The 17597-nt window shown below is 49.6% G+C and overlaps 1 protein-coding gene across 1 annotated transcript in view; it reads right to left on the bottom strand.

The window, feature by feature from the left end:
- NAT8L (N-acetyltransferase 8 like) overlaps positions 1-15151 on the bottom strand; it is a 37300-nt gene extending 22149 nt beyond the window's left edge. Inside the window, exons 1-3 of the mRNA XM_037394984.1 lie at positions 14996-15151; positions 13801-13976; positions 12327-12523 (exon numbers count right to left, since the gene is read on the bottom strand). Of these exons, the coding sequence (XP_037250881.1) occupies positions 12327-12523; positions 13801-13976; positions 14996-15151 (529 nt within the window). The remainder of the gene's footprint in view (positions 1-12326; positions 12524-13800; positions 13977-14995) is intronic.
- Positions 15152-17597: the final 2446 nt, after the last annotated feature.

Consider the following 17597-nt stretch of genomic DNA (forward strand, 5'->3'; position numbering starts at 1 on the left):
CACAGACAATGGACCTGTTGTGGATGATGCATTAACAGAAAATGAAAATTACATGTGTAAATCTCCACATTTCTAAAATTAAAAAAAAAAAAAAAAAAAAAAAGCAACCAACTAACCGTTTGCCACATGTTCAGACTGCCATGCCAGACAAATCAGACCAAAAATAATACCTACAAAAGCCTAATCCTGTTATTCCCAGATCTCCTGTGATGATCATCTATCACCACCTTACACCCCACATCCACATGAGTGGGGTTCCTTTGAGCCCTAGCCTCAACACTAGTCACAAGAGCTGGGGATCTGAAAGAGATTTGCAAAATAAATCAGTGGAGTAAGCAGGTAATAGGCCCTGTCTCACTCCATCAGGGAGACACGTGGGAAATGAAGGGCAATCTGCTCAGGGCTAGCGAAAGCAGATACCTTTACACCATGTACCCTCAGCATGTGGCACGCTCATTCACCAACTATCTGCAGGGAAAAGGGATCAGCTTATAAATACGAGCAGTACCAACAGCAACCAGAGCCAGGAGATGCAAAACCACATGAGCCTGTGTCAAAATGCCGTATTTTGAGGATCCATTGGATTTTTCCCACTACAAAGGCAACACCAAATAACACTAAATCTCCATGCAGCAGAATGAATACAATTAAGAGCAGGTTCACATCTACAACTCCTCCTTCCAATGCACCAGTTTTCCCTAAAACGTCGTAACTCATCTTGCAGGCAGCTGATGACACACACAGAGCAAACTCCAGGTTTACTCCATCACTGCATCTCCTATTTTTGTCACAAGTTTCCTGTAAATACCAAAAGAGCACTTGAATCCATACTAAAGGATGCCCTTAAGTATAAACTCCCAACAAGATCAAGGGATTTAAACCCATGATTAAGTCGAAGCAAATGCTCCGTCGAATCTTTAAGACAAACTGTCCCAGAGTTCAGTCTCAGTGAACGTGGAGGCCCTGGGGTTCTGTGCTTGGTTGTTTTGGGTGGTTTTTTTGTTTGTTTGTTTTGTGTTGGAGTTTTTTTTGTGGTTTTGTTGTTGGGTTTTTTTTAAGAATTTCAATGAAATCCTCTTTAGCTGAGTTATCCATGAAAAATGTTCCCACTTCTCAAGAAGGCTTGCAGATGCTTTGATCTTTTCAGACTACTGATGGCTCTAAAAAAGCTCTGTAAAACCTGATGATGGCTTATTCCCAAATGAAAATCACTGCCCAAGAGGTACAGCTTGATGTTATCCTCTGAACATTTGCAGGTTCTAAAATCACAGCAGATGTATATTTTCGTAGCCATGAAGTGGATCTAATTGGCTTTACATGCTGCAAAAGCTTGACAAGGTGTTTTACAAATGCCCCTTTTAAACAGTTTCAATTTAAAAAAAAAATCTCTCATTAGATCCCTTTCCTACAGTAAGTTCCACCCCACCCCCTGCTTGCTTTCCCTCTTTTTTAACAAATTCCACCACTAACAATGTAATTCCAATAAGGAGGACTTTACCAAGATGCTCACTGCTGTTAAGTGGACAGCAGCCGTGTATCTGCCATGCTTTTATTGCTCTGTCTCTAACTAACCATCATCTAAAATTGCTTAGCACTTAGAAATGGCAGGTGCTCCAAACCAGGCTATTTTCAAAAGCTTCTCTTTGCGGTTCTACTATTTAACATTATTTTAAATTGAAAGACTACAGATTTAGGTCTTTCCTGGATTCCCACTAGAAGTGTTACACAGTGTTTCTGATGCTGTTATCTAGTTCCAGGGAGGATGAACAGATTTGGCACCTCCAAAAAAAGAACAAAAAGCCCTGATCTCAGCAAATGAAATGGGGTTTTTTGCTGTACTCTGACAGCAATAATGATTTTATATATCCTATTAAAATGGGAAGAATGGGGTTTATGGGCAAAACCCTAGCGGAAAAGATCAATAAGCCATGCCCAGATGCATCTGGGAGCGATGTGGGTCAGATGCTCTAAAGAAGGTGTAAGAAATCCTGTTGTTGGCAGTTCATTTGCCTTTAGGCAAAATGTTCTCTCCCCACCATTTGCCGACACATGGGTTTGTGCACTGACACACTCTGTTTTCAGCACGAGGATATTGTGTCTGCTAAGCTGCTGACTTTTACTTATTTTCTCATCTTTGTTATTCTGAGTATTCTACAAAGAAAAAAAAATTATACTTGCACTCGCCATGCAAAATGTTGGAACAACAAACTAAGAAGGAGAAGAGAGTACTCAGAGAATGAAATTAAGCAAAGGGATATAAATCTAAAAGTGTAATGGGAGAAAGGGGAAGATCGGAGAGATACAAAGAGGGATGCTGGGTATGGGACCACCTTTCTTGGGAAATGTCAGAAGTGATGAATGAAGCAAGAACCAGACTCGAAAAACTCGAACAAGAGTTCAGCACAGGAATGGACAAGAGAGCCAAGCGGAATTCAAAGGATAAAAAAAAGCAAATGTTGCAGTTTGACACAAGACTGGAAAAGTGGGATACAGAACTGCTGTGGCAAGGGACGGAAGATGGGGAAAAAATAATTCAAGGAACCACTGCGGGTTCCCAATAGTAGATGCTATTATCCCATAGCTGTTGAAATGAGTGTTGTATGTGAGGTGCACTGAGGAGCCATTCATGGCCAGACAGCTGGTCTATCACCCCCCATTTCAATTAGCAGCATTAGCACAGAGACCAAGAGCTCCAACTGTAAAAAGCAAATAAACTCACATCTCAGATGTCGGTTTCCAAGTCAGGATTCAAGCACATTGGCAGGAGAAAGGAGGAGCAGCTTGTACAGTGGTGATCAAGGATAAATGTAGGCAAGTGGCTTATTAAAAATGCAGTTTTTGTCAATTCAAAACAATTTACACATTTGTCCTGAATTCACCAAAGATCTTCAGCTGGAAAAGAAAGTGCAGAGGAAAGCCAGGCTGGCACCAATCCTGCACACAGCTCATCCCCCCCGCGCGGCTGGCCGAGACACCTGCGCACAGCTCGGCCCTCCCCAGGATTAGAGGGGACATCCTGGCTACTGGGGCTTCAGGGATGGTCTCCCTCAACACCACCTCTTCAACAACTACACCTGTATGTATGCATAGTATAAAATGCCTAAACACGTCATTTAAACAGGGCCTGGGATCCAGGCAATCCCACTGCTAGGTTTGCAGTATATCCCAGTATAGATTTAAGAGTCCCATCCAAAGAATAGAGGGATCTGCCTGGGAGGTAACTAACATTAACTCTATCATGGCTCTACCATAATCAGCATTTTTTAAATACAGTATACTTGGGTATGACCTTTGCTTCTTCAGGACACCTGTAACAGAACCAACAATTCTGTTCCAGGCTGAAAAAAGTATTACATTCACCAGTAAACATCGATTTTTTTGCTTCTTCATAGTGAAAACAGAGAGGGAGTAGTAAATCAGCTTAATTCTGATCTAAACTATTGTCCCTTTTATTTTCCAGTTCCTGAACTGAAAAATCATTTTCTCATAAAAGCTCTGGGTTTTGAGTTTTGCCACTTGGATAATTCCTAGAAGCAGCACATGAATTTTAAGTGACTTGCAAGTTACCATTTCAAGCAGCGTGCTCTAACCTGCCACTACTGCCTTGTATTTTTCTATTGGCGCTTACAATGTTGCAAATCCAATTTTAAATAGCAGTATCTCATGTAGCCACTTAAAAATACACCTGTAAAACATGTTTCCTGTTACCTACTTTGAAAAGCCTCTTTTCACTCACAGCATCCCATTTTAAAGCAGAATCCCAGCCTGACACTAAACTGTGGGAGTCCCAGGTCTAAACTTTAGAGTTATACTGCAAGAAATAAAATTTTCAATTCTTGAAAGAAACAGTCATCAAACAGTTATAGAAGACAATAAATGATACCGTATATGCTTTCATAAATAGTTAATTGATTGCTGGGGTCTAACGGGTCAATAGATGACTTGAAAGAATGGCTCCAAGCCATCTGTAACAGATACCACGGCTTCTACCTGGCTCTAACCAGACCTCTACGAACTAATTTTTGATGCACCCTTAATAAACGGCATGAGGCTTCTTGGTGCTTCCACTTAGCCCCTAGCAAAAAAACAAAACCAAAAAAAAAACCCACCCAAAAAAAAACCCCAAAAAACCAAAACCAACCAAATAAAATAAAAAAAGCCAAAGCCCAAAACCTTATTATTTGGTTACAACTAATAGATGTGTAAACAGAAACTAGGTAAGACACACTGCTGTCCTTGGATTCCCTTTAAGATTGCTTTCATTAGCCACCTACCAGGAAAAAGAAACAATTTCTCAGCTTCCTGCGGGGGGTGGGGGAGGGCTGAATAAAAGGAAAAAAAAATATCTAGAAACACACTTTGAAGCTCCCTGTTCCGCTGATGTAGAAAGCAACAAAAAAGGCTCATACATCCGTCGGCTTCTCGCAGAACCAGATACTGGAAGTACACTGAGAAGTCTCTCTTTTTGCTTTAGACTGGAAGGATGCAGCATCAAACGTTGACTATTTGTAGCAGATCCTCAGCATAACATTATCAAAACACAAGTGTGCACCCTGCAATACGCTGGCAAACAACGCTGCGAGCTCCCGGAGCCCGCAGCAGGCTCACTGCTGCCCTGAGCCCCACCAGCCATTCCCAGCCCTGGAAATTAAATATAACCTCCCTGAATAAAGATTTAAGCCTACAGAAGGAATTTCAGAAATCCGTTCTGAAATTTGAAGACATTTTGAATGGTTAGTCTTCCCAAAAATCAGGCCATGCATTTAAGCTTTTACATAAAACCTGCTTTTTCAATATATTTAGAGGTCTTAAGATAGAGAGCAATGCCTCACGGTAATTTCTAAAGTATGCGGGCCCCTGGTTGTGCACACTGGAAGGAACCAACCTGACCACAGACACTCCTGGATAATCCCAAGAGGCTGAATATAACGCTAAATATAATGAATAAATATAACAATGTGCTTGGGAATAACACTTTTCAGTTCACCATGTTCCTACATCCAAAATTCAGTGTCAAGAGGGGCTCAAAGCTTTGTACTTCTAAAACCCTTGCCACTAGTTAGATACCCGACACAGAGCCTAAATTTAGGCTATTATGAAAATCTTAACCTGAAACAGACTTTTGGGTAATTGTTTTAAATCTTGGCCATTGCTAAGAAAGTAAGAGAAGGCAGAAGAGCCACTGAAAACTCTTCATAAGAGTCACCAATGTGCATTTAAACTTTTGGAGAGAATTCTGTAGTCCTGTTCAGGTTTATTCACTAAGATAAGTTGTGAGAAATTGCATGCAACCACACCACAAAATATTCAACACCAGAGAAAACATTAAGAAAAATTACTCAAAGCCAGAAAAAAACCCAGAACACCTCTGACATTCCTGCCCCCTTCATGTTCTTAAGTCCCAGCACAACTTATGGTTGCTGGTCTTGAGAAGTTAACTGTGCCTAAAAAACTAATATTCAATTTACACAATTTATTACTTCTTGTATTGGAGAATAATGAACAGCACTTGCATGTACCAGGGTTTTTAAGTATCTGCAGGCAGAGCTTACATTCAGAAGCATCACATCCACCCAGTCATGGCTACAGCTCAAATACTGCTGCATTAATGGATGGTCATGTCAATAAGGGACTACCTTGACAAAGAATTTTTGAATGCATGGAGGAGAAAAGAAAGGGGGGGGGGGGGGGGGGGCAAAAAAAAAAGGTTATATACTGCTCTGCAAAATTTACTATAAAATCTATTTTCATCTAATTTTGCCATGGGATCGTGCCAAAGCTCGTGGATCTGAAGGGAAAGCTATTTTTGTCCTACAGATATGCACATTGAGGAATGGGTTTGTGCATATGTTCCTACTCCAGTGATAAATAAACAGGAAGGAGGCAGGGCTGCAGCGGCTTGCCCGTGAACGTGCTTATGCCATTTGCATGGGTGACACAGCCCTGGATCCACAGCCTACTGTGCTCATCAGAACTTCAGTTTTCCTGTGTGCCAGCCCTTGGCCGACAGCATTGCTCTTCTACTCTGCACTACCTGAATGCCCCAAAAGCACAAAAAAACGTCTGAATAATAAAGATTTTGCGGGGTAGAAAACCCTGCAGGCCCTCAGGTAGGCTGAGCAAAGCTGGCCCTTGTGGCTCAGCACCGCGAGGGACCTCAGCTGTGTCACCTCCGGATCTATCCGGTGCTTATCAGCAAGGCTGCAGGTCGGGCTGGGGCACAGCAGAGCTGCCTTCAGCCCACCCTTGCTGCCAGCACTGGGGAAAGCCCTCAGTCAGCTCCGGGAACGTGAGCTGGAGGTTTAGAGCTCCGGTGCAAGCTGGTGCTGGCCCTGGCACTTGCTCACTGTGCCCGTACTATGTGCTTGCAGGATGGACCTGCCTCCAGATGCAAAAACCAAGGCTCCTCCACAGCAAAACAAGGCAGGCACGCATGATGGAGTGCAAGCCATAGCAGAAGGGGGGGGGGGGGGGGGCGGGGGGCGGGCGGTTGGGAGAGGCAAACCAACTTTAAAGACATTTTACAAATAAAACCAAAATATTTCAGTCCATTACTAATGCTGGACAAAGCACACCCCTAACACTTGGAAACATTTTGCTTCCCAAAAAACTTGGCACTAGCGATGAGAAATGCCAAACCCAGCAGTTCCAGTGCTGTTAAGCTGCAGAAACCCAAAAGCAACAATGGGAATTGCTAAACACCAGCATCCCCAACAGTCTCCCTCGCAGGAGCCCAGCCTCAGAAATGCTTTCAGACATAATACTTCCCCCTATAAAATACATCAAAAGTCTCTAATCCTAACCTTGTAGGATCTCCCTGATATGGAGATCAAATCCCTTGAAGCACCCTCATTGAATTGCAGAGATGCCAGCACATGGAAGGGCTCAGGGGACAGACCCTCCACTGCCTGAGGACCAGACCTGACCTCAGTTCCCAGCAGCGGTGGGGAGCAGAACTGGGAAACACCAAGGTGGAGATAAGGACACAGCCTCTCCCCTGGGTTTTCCAGGCCCACTCCACTGGACTGCCCTATGCGGTGCGTGAGCAGAGGCACATGCCGAAATCCCATACACGACAGCTAGCTCGGGGTTTGGCAGATACATGAGGTCAGGGCGCTGCATAAGCCAGCAAGAAATGCTGAAGATAGGGATGCTTCAGATTCCAGCTGCCTCTTGGGCACTTTGAGTGGGGCAGGGCTCTCCGAAAACACATTCCTCCACTGGGAAGCAGCAGCCCTGAACCCTCTCCCAGCATCGGGTAACTAAGCCCTTTCTTTGCAAAGCAAGGGCTGCTCTATTCTTTCCAAACAATGTTATCATTTGGCAGCGGTGCTCCTGCTTATCTGGCAGCTTGAGCATTACCCAGAATGTGGAAGAGCTGGGCTCCTCTGCCCAGGGGCTCTGTGGTGGGGGGAGACACCCTCCACCTCACCCCAGCCCCCACCCCCACTGCCTTGGCCTGCAAAGGGTCTAGGCACGGCAGGGCAACCACAGCTCCCAGGCTGAGGACCTCCTCCCACGATTTTCCCTGCACCCCAAAACTCACTGCTGCTCACCCCACACAGCCCCCCGGGGCTTAGCACCAGCTGAGCAGGGTTAGCAGGAGCCACACAACTCGCATCCAGCTGCTCACCTCTTTGCAAGCACCTAGGTTCAGCTCCTCTGGTGACAGCTCTGTCCCTCTGGCATCAAAACTCCCTGCGAACGGGCCCAATCCAAGAGCACAACTAAAATACCAGCTTGTTACCCAGACAAACATCTCACTGAAGGTGGTGAACACCTCGCAAGGAACAAGCGGCAAACAGGATCTCACCTCCTTACAACCCAGCTCTGGCCCCACCTCAGCTGGTGCCCTTCTGGCAGAAGGACATGACCCCAAAACCTCTGGCAAGAAGGGCAGGACATTCCTCCTTTGGGCTCAGCTGAGGAATGTGGCACCCAAGAGCAGCAGGAACTGAACCCTGATGAGCCACTCCCCCCACAGCCCCTCTGCCTTCGGGCCCTGTCCCCCAGCAAGTTGGGATATCACCGCAGGCTTTACATCTGCACCCTCACGTACCAGGGGACAAAGGGCAGCAGGACATGGAGGCTCTGCTCCCCCCTGGGCTGAGGCAGGAGAGCAGAGGCCCGCGTCCCCTCCCAGCACGAGGCAAGCAGGGACACCCGCCCGCCCAAAGAGCCAGAGCCGCAGATGCACAGCTGCTGCTGAAAACAGGTTAATGCGACCCGACACCTCCTGCAGCAACCACTTCAGCTTCGTCTGCTGCATTACGCAAGGCAGATGCCCTCAAGACTCCAGCAGATCCTACAGCAGCAGCTCTCTGGGTTGCCTGTCCATGCTGTCTGTCCCGTGCTGTCTGTCCCGCCCTGCGGCACTGGCCATCGCAATGCAGCCAGCCACCTCGTCACTGGTGTCCCAAACCACTGGCAAATGCCAGCTCCCACTACCACCAGGTCTTTGCACCACCACAACACGTACACACGCCCCTCAGCAGACACTGCCAGGACAGCCAGCAGCAGGAGATAACACTTTAAACCACTGCAGAAAGACACACTAGCTTGTCAGCCAAAGCACTGGCTCCGCTCGTTTTGGAGAGCAGCAGTTTTGCACCAGAGGCAAGGAGTCCTGGTTTCCATCAGCTCTCCAGCGGAGACCCCAGCCTCACAAGAATCTCTCTAACACACCACTGCAAGAAGCATACAACACAACCAACTGGGACAGAAGCTTGAAGAGACACCGTAAAACTGATTAGTTGTCAAAATCATCAGACTATAAAAGAAGCTCCAACTGTGCTCCTCTTATTTGCATAGATAAATGCAAGAGGCAGGGCTCTATTTAAAAATAATTTCCTAATTTCCTCTTTTTTTGTTGTTGTTGTTTTGTTTACTAAAGCCTAAGTTACTCTGGTTGACAATTAAGCCCATTATCCAAGTCCTTTCTTTTCCACCACCCCAGTGCCTTTTTTCATAGCTATGAAGAAGAAAGAAGAATTAAAAGAAGAAAGAAGAATATAAAAGAGAAAAATAAAAAGGAAAATTCCAGTAAGCGCTATTTTAAAATGAAAAATGCAAGTTTACAAAGAGCTCAGGAAGGTGTTTGAAGCATTCAAACTTCTGTTTTAAGACCCCAGCACAGGCCTCAACACAATTCCTTTGAAATCAACAGCAATTTCAAGCCACCCCATTGCGCACAAGCTCGAAGTTAAGTGCTGGCCCAAATGTTCTGCCAGATCCTTGATGTAAGTGTAGGAGGGCAAGAGAAAACAAAGTTAAATTTTGGCTAGTATGCTTCTGCAAAATCACTGTCAGCACATATTTTTCAGTTCATAGAAAACCCAGCAGAGGAAATTTAAAAGAATAACTAACTTGGAGGCGAGTGGTTCAGAAAAATTGCAGAAGAAAAAACGTAATACGATGTAACTCATGGGATTGTTCAACACTAATCATTAAGCTGGGTGCTTACAGTATCCCATTGCAAACCAGGTCCTTTTGGTTTGGTTTTAAAATTAAACCACAGTTTTTTGCGGATGCTTTGGCAAAACCACTGGGAATGACTTGTTTTAATGGTTAAAATATTCCCTCACTGTAGATGCCTGTCTTACTGGAGGCTATTTGCCGTAGAGGTTCTGTACTACGGTACCCCAACCATGGGTACCACAAGGAGCCCACTGCAAAGGACAGGCTTTTCATGCCTGGGTATCATGGATGCCAACAGCAAAACCTCAGCAAAGCCACAACCAACATCATGATCTGAGACCTTAAGACCTCATCCCAGTTCCACCTGTGCGTTTGTCACCCTAAGAAAACAAGAAATGCTCCCTTCCTCTATTTTCCACGTTGGAAAACAAATATTCAAGCAGGTAAACAAAAATTCTCCAAAGAAGGAGCAAGAAGTTGCCTGGTTGTACTCCCAACCAAAGCCAGGCCAACCTGCAGCAACATCAGGTTGGGTTTTATTAACTCGTCTAGTCAAGGTCTGACCATCTCCAGCCTCCCTGGGCCCCTGTTCCCTCAATCCGATTACCCTCACTACAATCATTTCTTCTCTAACACCTCATTGAGAAAGCTCTCACTATTATCTCAGCTGGAGCAATACGCAGGACAAGCCCTTCTCCTTCCCACCGCAATCATTTCAGCCTGTGTGCTAATTTGCAAACTAGCCAAAAAAAAAAAAAAGACAAACTTGGGGCTGGAATTTGTTTTATTGTCATTTTTCTGTCCTTTGGGCAGGATGGGCAGCGCCGACGTGGCACATCACTGACATCATTGCCTTTTTCTGTATGTCCAGTCAGGCAACGCAGCTCAGACAGCCAGCCCTCAACGCACACAAAACTCCAGGCTTTTCCAAGATGAACAGTATAAATACTGTTATCTTACAGGGAAGAAATTTGGCAACTGTATTTTGGAGGGAAATGGGAGCAAAACACTGGATTCATGCCTTGTGCGCAGCTACACCAAATAGCACCACGCAGCTTCATGGCACATGGACAGGCATCACTGCTGGTGCCAGTCCTGACCCACGAATGTCCTTCTCCTCCCCAGTCCCCAAAGCCTCTTTGGTCTTTACCTAATTACAACTCCAGCCAACTTGCTTAACACCACTATCATCAAGAACCTTTAACAAGCACTGATGATCCCATAAATCTGCTTTTTATGGCATGGCAGAAGCCTAATTACACATGATTAAATTCTGTCAAAAATTAAAGCCCACACACTTGCTCTAAAATTGAAATCAGCCTTCTTAGGTACCAAATAAAAGCAATGCTAACGTTTCAAAGACATATTGGCAACACAGCTGAACCAGAGTACATTACTGACCCTAAACAAATCGAGGGCGTTACTTTTCCTTTGAGTCCCTTTCCTTTATTTTCTATATATGTTTGTATTATGAATACAGGTGCTCTGATCTGTGCCCCGAATTGTGACAAGTCCCAAGCACTAATGAGCGATGCAGCTCAAACACCTATTAGCTCCACATTACCTTTTCTAACTATTGGAGTCCCCTGCTACTTTCTCCACCATAACACACTATTGTACCTCACTACAGAGCTTCAGAAATGTTTTTCTACAAGCCCTTTTATTTTTGTGACACCACCTTTAATTGAGCTTTTTTAATACAAGTCACACGTCACTTAATTTTTACAAAAACAATCACTGTAAATGAAACACACCCTGCATGTAAGAAGGGACAAGATCTGTACAAGATCTGCATTATGATCGGAAATGAAATCTAAACCAAGCACATCTAAGATATTTGGGGATTTTCATTAAAGCATCATTTTAACAAAATGTAAGTTGCACATTAGAAGCAAAGGAAAGTTTGTGGCTATAGTACTGCCTATGGGTCTCTAAAAGTGCCCAGGAAGAGGTTTGTCACACCTGGGGAACAGCAATGATACAGCGAAAACACGGTCATAAGGAAAAACAACAGAGCAGGTACCCCAAGAAGGCGGAACTAAGGTGGGATGCTGGCACTGCCTTGCTCTCCCAGCTCACCACTAGTACTATGCGACCACCAAAAGCAAACCTCAAACCCCAAGTGACTGCCCAGACATGCCCTTGCTCTGGTCCTCAACATGGATGTGTGCCTACAGAAAGGAAAATGGCACCTCACAAGTTCTAAAGGGACTTTTTTTTAAGTAATTTTTTACAGCTTAACAAGCAAATATTATTAGATACTATATTTTTAATTACATGCATATACATAACAAATGAATTAATGCACATTATGTCAAACCCAGGCAGCATCCCTTTACATACCTGATCTGTGCCTCTTCCAAAACACTTGCATTAAGGAATGTTCTTCTTGAATAATACGGGAAAATGGGTGTAATTACTAAAACGGGCTCCCCCATGCATTTGGGCTGAAAGGCCTTTCATCTCCCCCTCCTCCCGCTCCCAGAGCTAATATGAAGCGCAAGAAGCAAAGAAATGCTGAGCTCAAGAAGCAAGGGCTGGGGTGGACCTAGCCTGCAGTAACCCACATCACCCCGCCTGTGTCCCCAGCACCCACATCCCGGTCCCCAGGCTGGCTGCGGGGCCCAGGAGCGCTGCGCTCAGGGGGCAGAGGGAGGCTGTCCTGGGTGACTAGACATCTTGGGGTGGGGGGTGGAAGGAAAAAAAAAACCCACCAAAAAAGAAAAAAACAACACACCAAAACAAACCCAGAGACGGCTTTGTGCCTGGTGCGGCTAAAGAGCTGCATTCTGGTGACTTTTGAGCTTGCTCAGTGCTGCTGACAGGAGGAAAAGGCGCCAGAGGCAGGGAGCAGCCATGTTCCCCAAGCAGGGCTGGGGGAAGGCTCCCTCCGGGGGATTCATACTCACCTGGCGGTTTCATGTAATATTGCTCAATATCGGACATGTCCGTATGCAGCGCACAATCGAGATAGTGGAGGATAACTTTTCTACTGAAGTAGTACCTCATGCCCATCAGAAAGATGGGCAAACAGCAGGTCAGCAGGAAGGACTTGGTCACAACAAAGCATATTACTATGGAGATAAGGAAGAGAAATAAACGATACCTGTCAGAAAAGAGAATTTAGTGTTGATTTCGGAATACAAACTCATTACTAAAAAAAGAAAAATTAAAACGAAAAAACAAACAACAAACAAGCACAGACAAAATATACATTTGCAGTACACACACAATTCATGCTCTCAAGATTATTGCATTAAGTGACGCCGCATCATGCCAAGATAACCCCTGAGAAGTTTATGGGGTGCCTGGAGAGAGCCTGGGGCGGGGGTGGGGGGGTGGGGGCCGCCATGCCATAGGGCTGGCGGGGACACCCCGGGTCCCCTTTGCTCCGGACGGTGAGGCCGAAGGTGGCTGGGGCGGAAGAGCCTCCGCAGCCATGTGTTTGTCACTGCGGCATCACTTGCCATCGTGATGCCGGGAGGGCTGCCAAAGGCCTGGGGGGCTTCTGCTGATGCCCCCGAGACTCCCACCGGCCACCACCACGGCCCCCGCTTCTCATAGCTGCCGGCAGCGACCCCCTGCGCCCCAACCGCCTGCTGGGGGGTCCCTCAACAGCACAGGGCCACGGCTGGGGCACGGGGTTCAACCTGCCTGCGCCATCAAGGGCACGGGAGAGCAGCCCCAAGCTTGCCCGGGGCTGGGGGCACGGCTGCGAATGTGTGTGCGTCGGGGGGGGGGGGGGGGGGGGGCGGCCGGCCCCGTTATTAATAATTATTTGCACGGGGAGGGGGCACCTTGCAGGCGCTATTTCGGGCGCGCCGCTCTGGGAGGGGAGCGCCCCGCTCGGCCCTGCTGCAGGGGTTACCCCCTCCCCACGCCGGGGCGGGGGGCGCTCTGCTGGCGGGCCCGGCCGTCTCCAGGCAACGCCGGCACGCGGCCCCCCCCCCCCGCGCCCGGCTGCGCGGGGGCGGTGCAGTGCGCCGTGCAAAAGCGCGCACCGGTCCCTTTTACCGCACCCCCCGCGCACCCTCCCCAGGCCTGGAATAACTAGAAGGGCGACACTACCTTCACCCTGGCGCAACTTACGCGGCGAGGCCCCCCTCCACACCCTTAAAACCCGCGCAGGGTCGCACATCCCCCAGCGGCACAAGCCCCCCCCCAGCCCGCCTGCCCCCGCCGCAGCGCTGCGGCTCCGCGGCCGCCCCTCACCGCGCGATGCTGCGGCGCTCCCCGGCCGCACCGCACCGCAGCGCGCCCGGGCCGGCGGGTCCCCGGCTCCTCCCGCCTCTCCGACCATTTTGTGAAGACCCGGGGGGGCGAGGAGAGGGGGGGATGAAAAAAAACCGCGACCCCCTCCCCCAAAAGGGAGCAGATACTCACCCGCCAGCAGCCCGTAGAGCAGCTGAGTGAGGGGCTGCTGCTTCAGCCCCCTGAACGCCGTGTTGGGGATCCGCTCCATGATACCCTCGTAAAATATGCGGCGCACCACCTCCTGCTCGGAGGGGTGGAATTCGCGGATATAGACATTGTCGCGGCGGGGGTCCTCTTTTGGGGAGCTGAGGGGAGGCGGGGGGGAGGAAGGGGAGCCCGCCAAAGAGGGCCACATCTGGGAGGAAGAAACAATGATCGTGTCTTTTTTGGATCCCGGGATTGATTCATGATCTTCCGCCACAATCTTGGTCTCACAAACCATCTTGGGAGACAGACAATGCATGCAAACCGGCCGCGGGGAGGGGGCGGAGGAGAAAAACGGGATGGGGGGGTAGGCTGAAAAAAATAGAAATAAAAAAAAAAAAAAAAAAAAAAAAGAAAAGGGGAGGGGGAAGGAGCGGGGCGCGGAGCAGGGACGGAGACCCGCCAGGCAGCAGTGGCGGCGGCTGCGCGGGGCGCGGAACGGCGCGGCCGGGCGGGACGGGAGAAAGGAACTCCGCTGCATTTTGGAGAGGCATTTATAGGGCGGGGGGGGGCCGCGGGTCCCTGGGGTCCTAGCGCCCCCCGCATTGGCTGCGCGGGGTCGCCATGTGATCGAGGAGGGGGGGGCGGGACGCCTTCCCCCCCGCCCCCCCCCTTCCCATCCCCTTCACCGCCCCTTGCAAATTACTACGGCGCGTCCCTGCGCGGGGGGGCGGCGGCTTCCTCCCGGGGGCTCGCACATCTCTGCCCGCATACACCGGTGCATGGGGGGTGCGTGTCTGTCTGTCTGTCTGTCTTTATTTATTTATTTATAGCGCCAGCACCACGCGCTCAGCGGCTTTCTGGAACAGTCGCTGCGGGACGCGGGACCGCGGAGCCGCGGGTGGGGGGGCCCCGGCGTCGCTCGCCCCGCACCACACCGCGTCCCGGCGGGCTGCGGCGGGGCTGCTCCGGGGGCTGCTCTGTGGTGAGTCATTCACCGCGGCGGCCCGTCCTGCGCAGCTCCTGCGCGGGGCGCGGTGGACGCGCCGGCCCTGCCACCCTGCGCGGTAGCACTCTGGGGGGGGAGGCACTCCCGAGCCCAAATAAATCCCCCTCCCCATATCTCCCCCCCGCCCCCGGTCGGTAACTTTCTTTCCCTAGCCGCGCCGCTGCGCGGTACGGCGAGCGCGGCCAGTCCCGCAGCCTCCGCGCCTCTCCGCGAGGCGGAGAGAAGAGGAGGGGTGGGGGAAGCAGGATGCGCAGGGAGAAGGACGGGCTCCTCCTCTTCGCAGGACCCGAAAAGCTTCGGCCTCTCCCGGTTGGAACCGGCCGGCATCTGCCCGAGGCATGCGCCGTGCACGGCCGGTGCGGGGACGGGGTGGAGGCGGGGGGATGCTGGGCGGCGAGCCCGACCCCCGCTTCCCGGCGACGGCCCCGCGCCTTGCGGGGTGCATCCCCCTGCCAGGTGACGCCCGTGCAGCCGCCCCTGCGGCGTGCGGCTGTGCCACCCCCACAAGCCTCACCTGTGCACCACCCACGCACACAGACACACACACACCCCGCAAGCTTCAGCTGTGCCTCCGACTGCAAGGTGCACCTGTGCACCCCCATGAAAGTTTCCTCTGTGTCTCTTCCTCCTGTGAGGTGCACGCATCCCCCCCACACCCCCTGAGGAGGCACCCAGGCCTCTTTGAGTTACATCCCTGCAACCCCCTGCGAGGTGCACGTGCCCCTGTGAGGTGCACCCCAGCACCCCCCGACAAGCTTCATCCCTGCATCCCCCAGGAGGTGCTCCCATCCGTCGGTGAGCCCAGCCGTGCCACTGGCACCCTGCAGGGTTTGCTGTCCCAGGAGCTCGTGGGGTATATTTCGGTCCTCGGGAGGATGCGCAGTGATGCCAAAGCTCGATTTCACTGTGATAATTTCATTGGGGTTTCATTGCTTCACTTTTCTATTTAAAATTGTTCAGGAGTAAGAGATGGGAGAGGGGGATTAGGTAAGGCCTTGGACACCTTCCCACCCGGAGCAGTGCTGCCAGCACCCTGCAGGCTCGCGCTGCATCAGGCATCCCTGGTGAGAAGCTCCTGCTGGAGTGGCTATGGGACCTGGTCGTGGTCAAGCGCTGCAGCGTTGCCAGCCTGCTCGGCGGGGCAGGCACGCACGGCCCCACTAGCAGCAGGCTCGAGCGCCCACGGAGTGCCCATTTCTAACAGGCATCGTCTGCAACGGCAGCCAGAGCATCTCCCAGCTCGCACAGCCTGCGACTGCCTGAACTGGAGATTAGGCGCTCGTTCAGGTTAGAACTGAATGTAGGATTATAAGAGACAGCCACGGTGCAGGTACGGTGGTGGCCTTGCTGCTCCATGGATGGGTTGGCCAAAAGAACATCTCCTGCTCTAGAACAGAGCCTCCTGCGGGAAGATTTCCCCAATGAGGCATACGGCATCCCCGTGTCCCCCTGTCATGTCTTGCCTTGGCAAGGATCAGTTGGGTTCCTGTACTGGGGAGGTACCTGGCAGCCCCGTATTCACCAACGCAAAGGCAAAACGTCTGTGGATGGGGGAAGGGGGGAGAAAAAAAAAAATCAGGGCAGTGTTTGCCTTTGAATTCTGAAAGCTTCAGGCCAAAGATAGGAGGTTGCTGTTTCAAAAATAAAATAATTCTTAGTTTCCATATGCCTGTGTTAAGCAGGCATTTATTTTTATTTGATCCTTTCCAGTTAGATGCGTTGATTATTTATGAAATAACTACAGTAATAAAACCAACCCATTCCTTAAAAAAAACCCACAACAACCCACTGCAGTTACATAACAGCCAAGGGAGCTCCCGATTCTAGTCCCAGGCTATGGACCTGAGTATTTGCAGATGAGTTATCTTTAGAAGGGCGCTAAATACTTGTTTACTGTTTATGCTGCCACATTTGAGCATCTCATGAACAGTAATTAATATCCCCTGTTCCCCTGAGAAAAGGGGTACCATCATCCTCCGCCACAGTGAGGGAACTGAGGCACAGAGGGACGCAGTGATTTATGCACCATCATGCAGTAACTCGAAGAAGACGCAGGCACCAGACCAGATTTTCTAAGTCCTTCCTCACCGTCTGAATGCCAGAGTGCCTTTCTTGTTGCAAAGCCAGGATTTCAGCTTTCCCTGTAAACGGGGGCAAAGGGGTGGCTCTGGGGCTGGTGTGCAGCAGGGAGGAGGGATGGGGAAGGAGCAAGCAGCTGTGACTGACCGAGCCAAATGTCAGTGAAAATCAAAGTCCTTGCTGAAATCAATTGCAAAAGCCAGTCAGGTCCGCAGACGGCAGATTTGGGCCCCTGGAATAAAAAGGATATTGTTAACAGCAGCTTGCTGGCAAGGCAACTGCTCTGCCAGGAGCTTACAGTCTTTAAGAGCACAGTTGTCATCCCAAGTCACTGAGGATTTTGCTCTTGGGTTTACTCTCGCTCCTCCACGACCTGAGGGAAAATCTCCCACATGCCATGACCGACCGCTGAACCTCATGGATAAACTAATTTAATTAAGATGGACAGTTTAGAGTTTGAATGTCATGCCAGTGCTCTCCGCAGCTCTCACTGCTCAGTAAAGAAGGAGCTTGTATAGATGTTCGATCCTTTGGTATGGCTGGGAAAAAGTCCTGGGATAACCAGGGCAGATTGTGTGGCTCTGGGGGCTGAAGATATTTGAGTATTTCAATAAGAAACCTGCTTTGCCTTCAGCAGGTCTGCCTTAGGCTGACTTTGCTTTGGATTAGCACATCAAACCAGTAAGCCTCGGAA

This window comes from Falco rusticolus, chromosome 1 (assembly GCF_015220075.1).
Source record: "Falco rusticolus isolate bFalRus1 chromosome 1, bFalRus1.pri, whole genome shotgun sequence".
NCBI classification, from domain to species: Eukaryota; Metazoa; Chordata; class Aves; order Falconiformes; family Falconidae; genus Falco; species Falco rusticolus.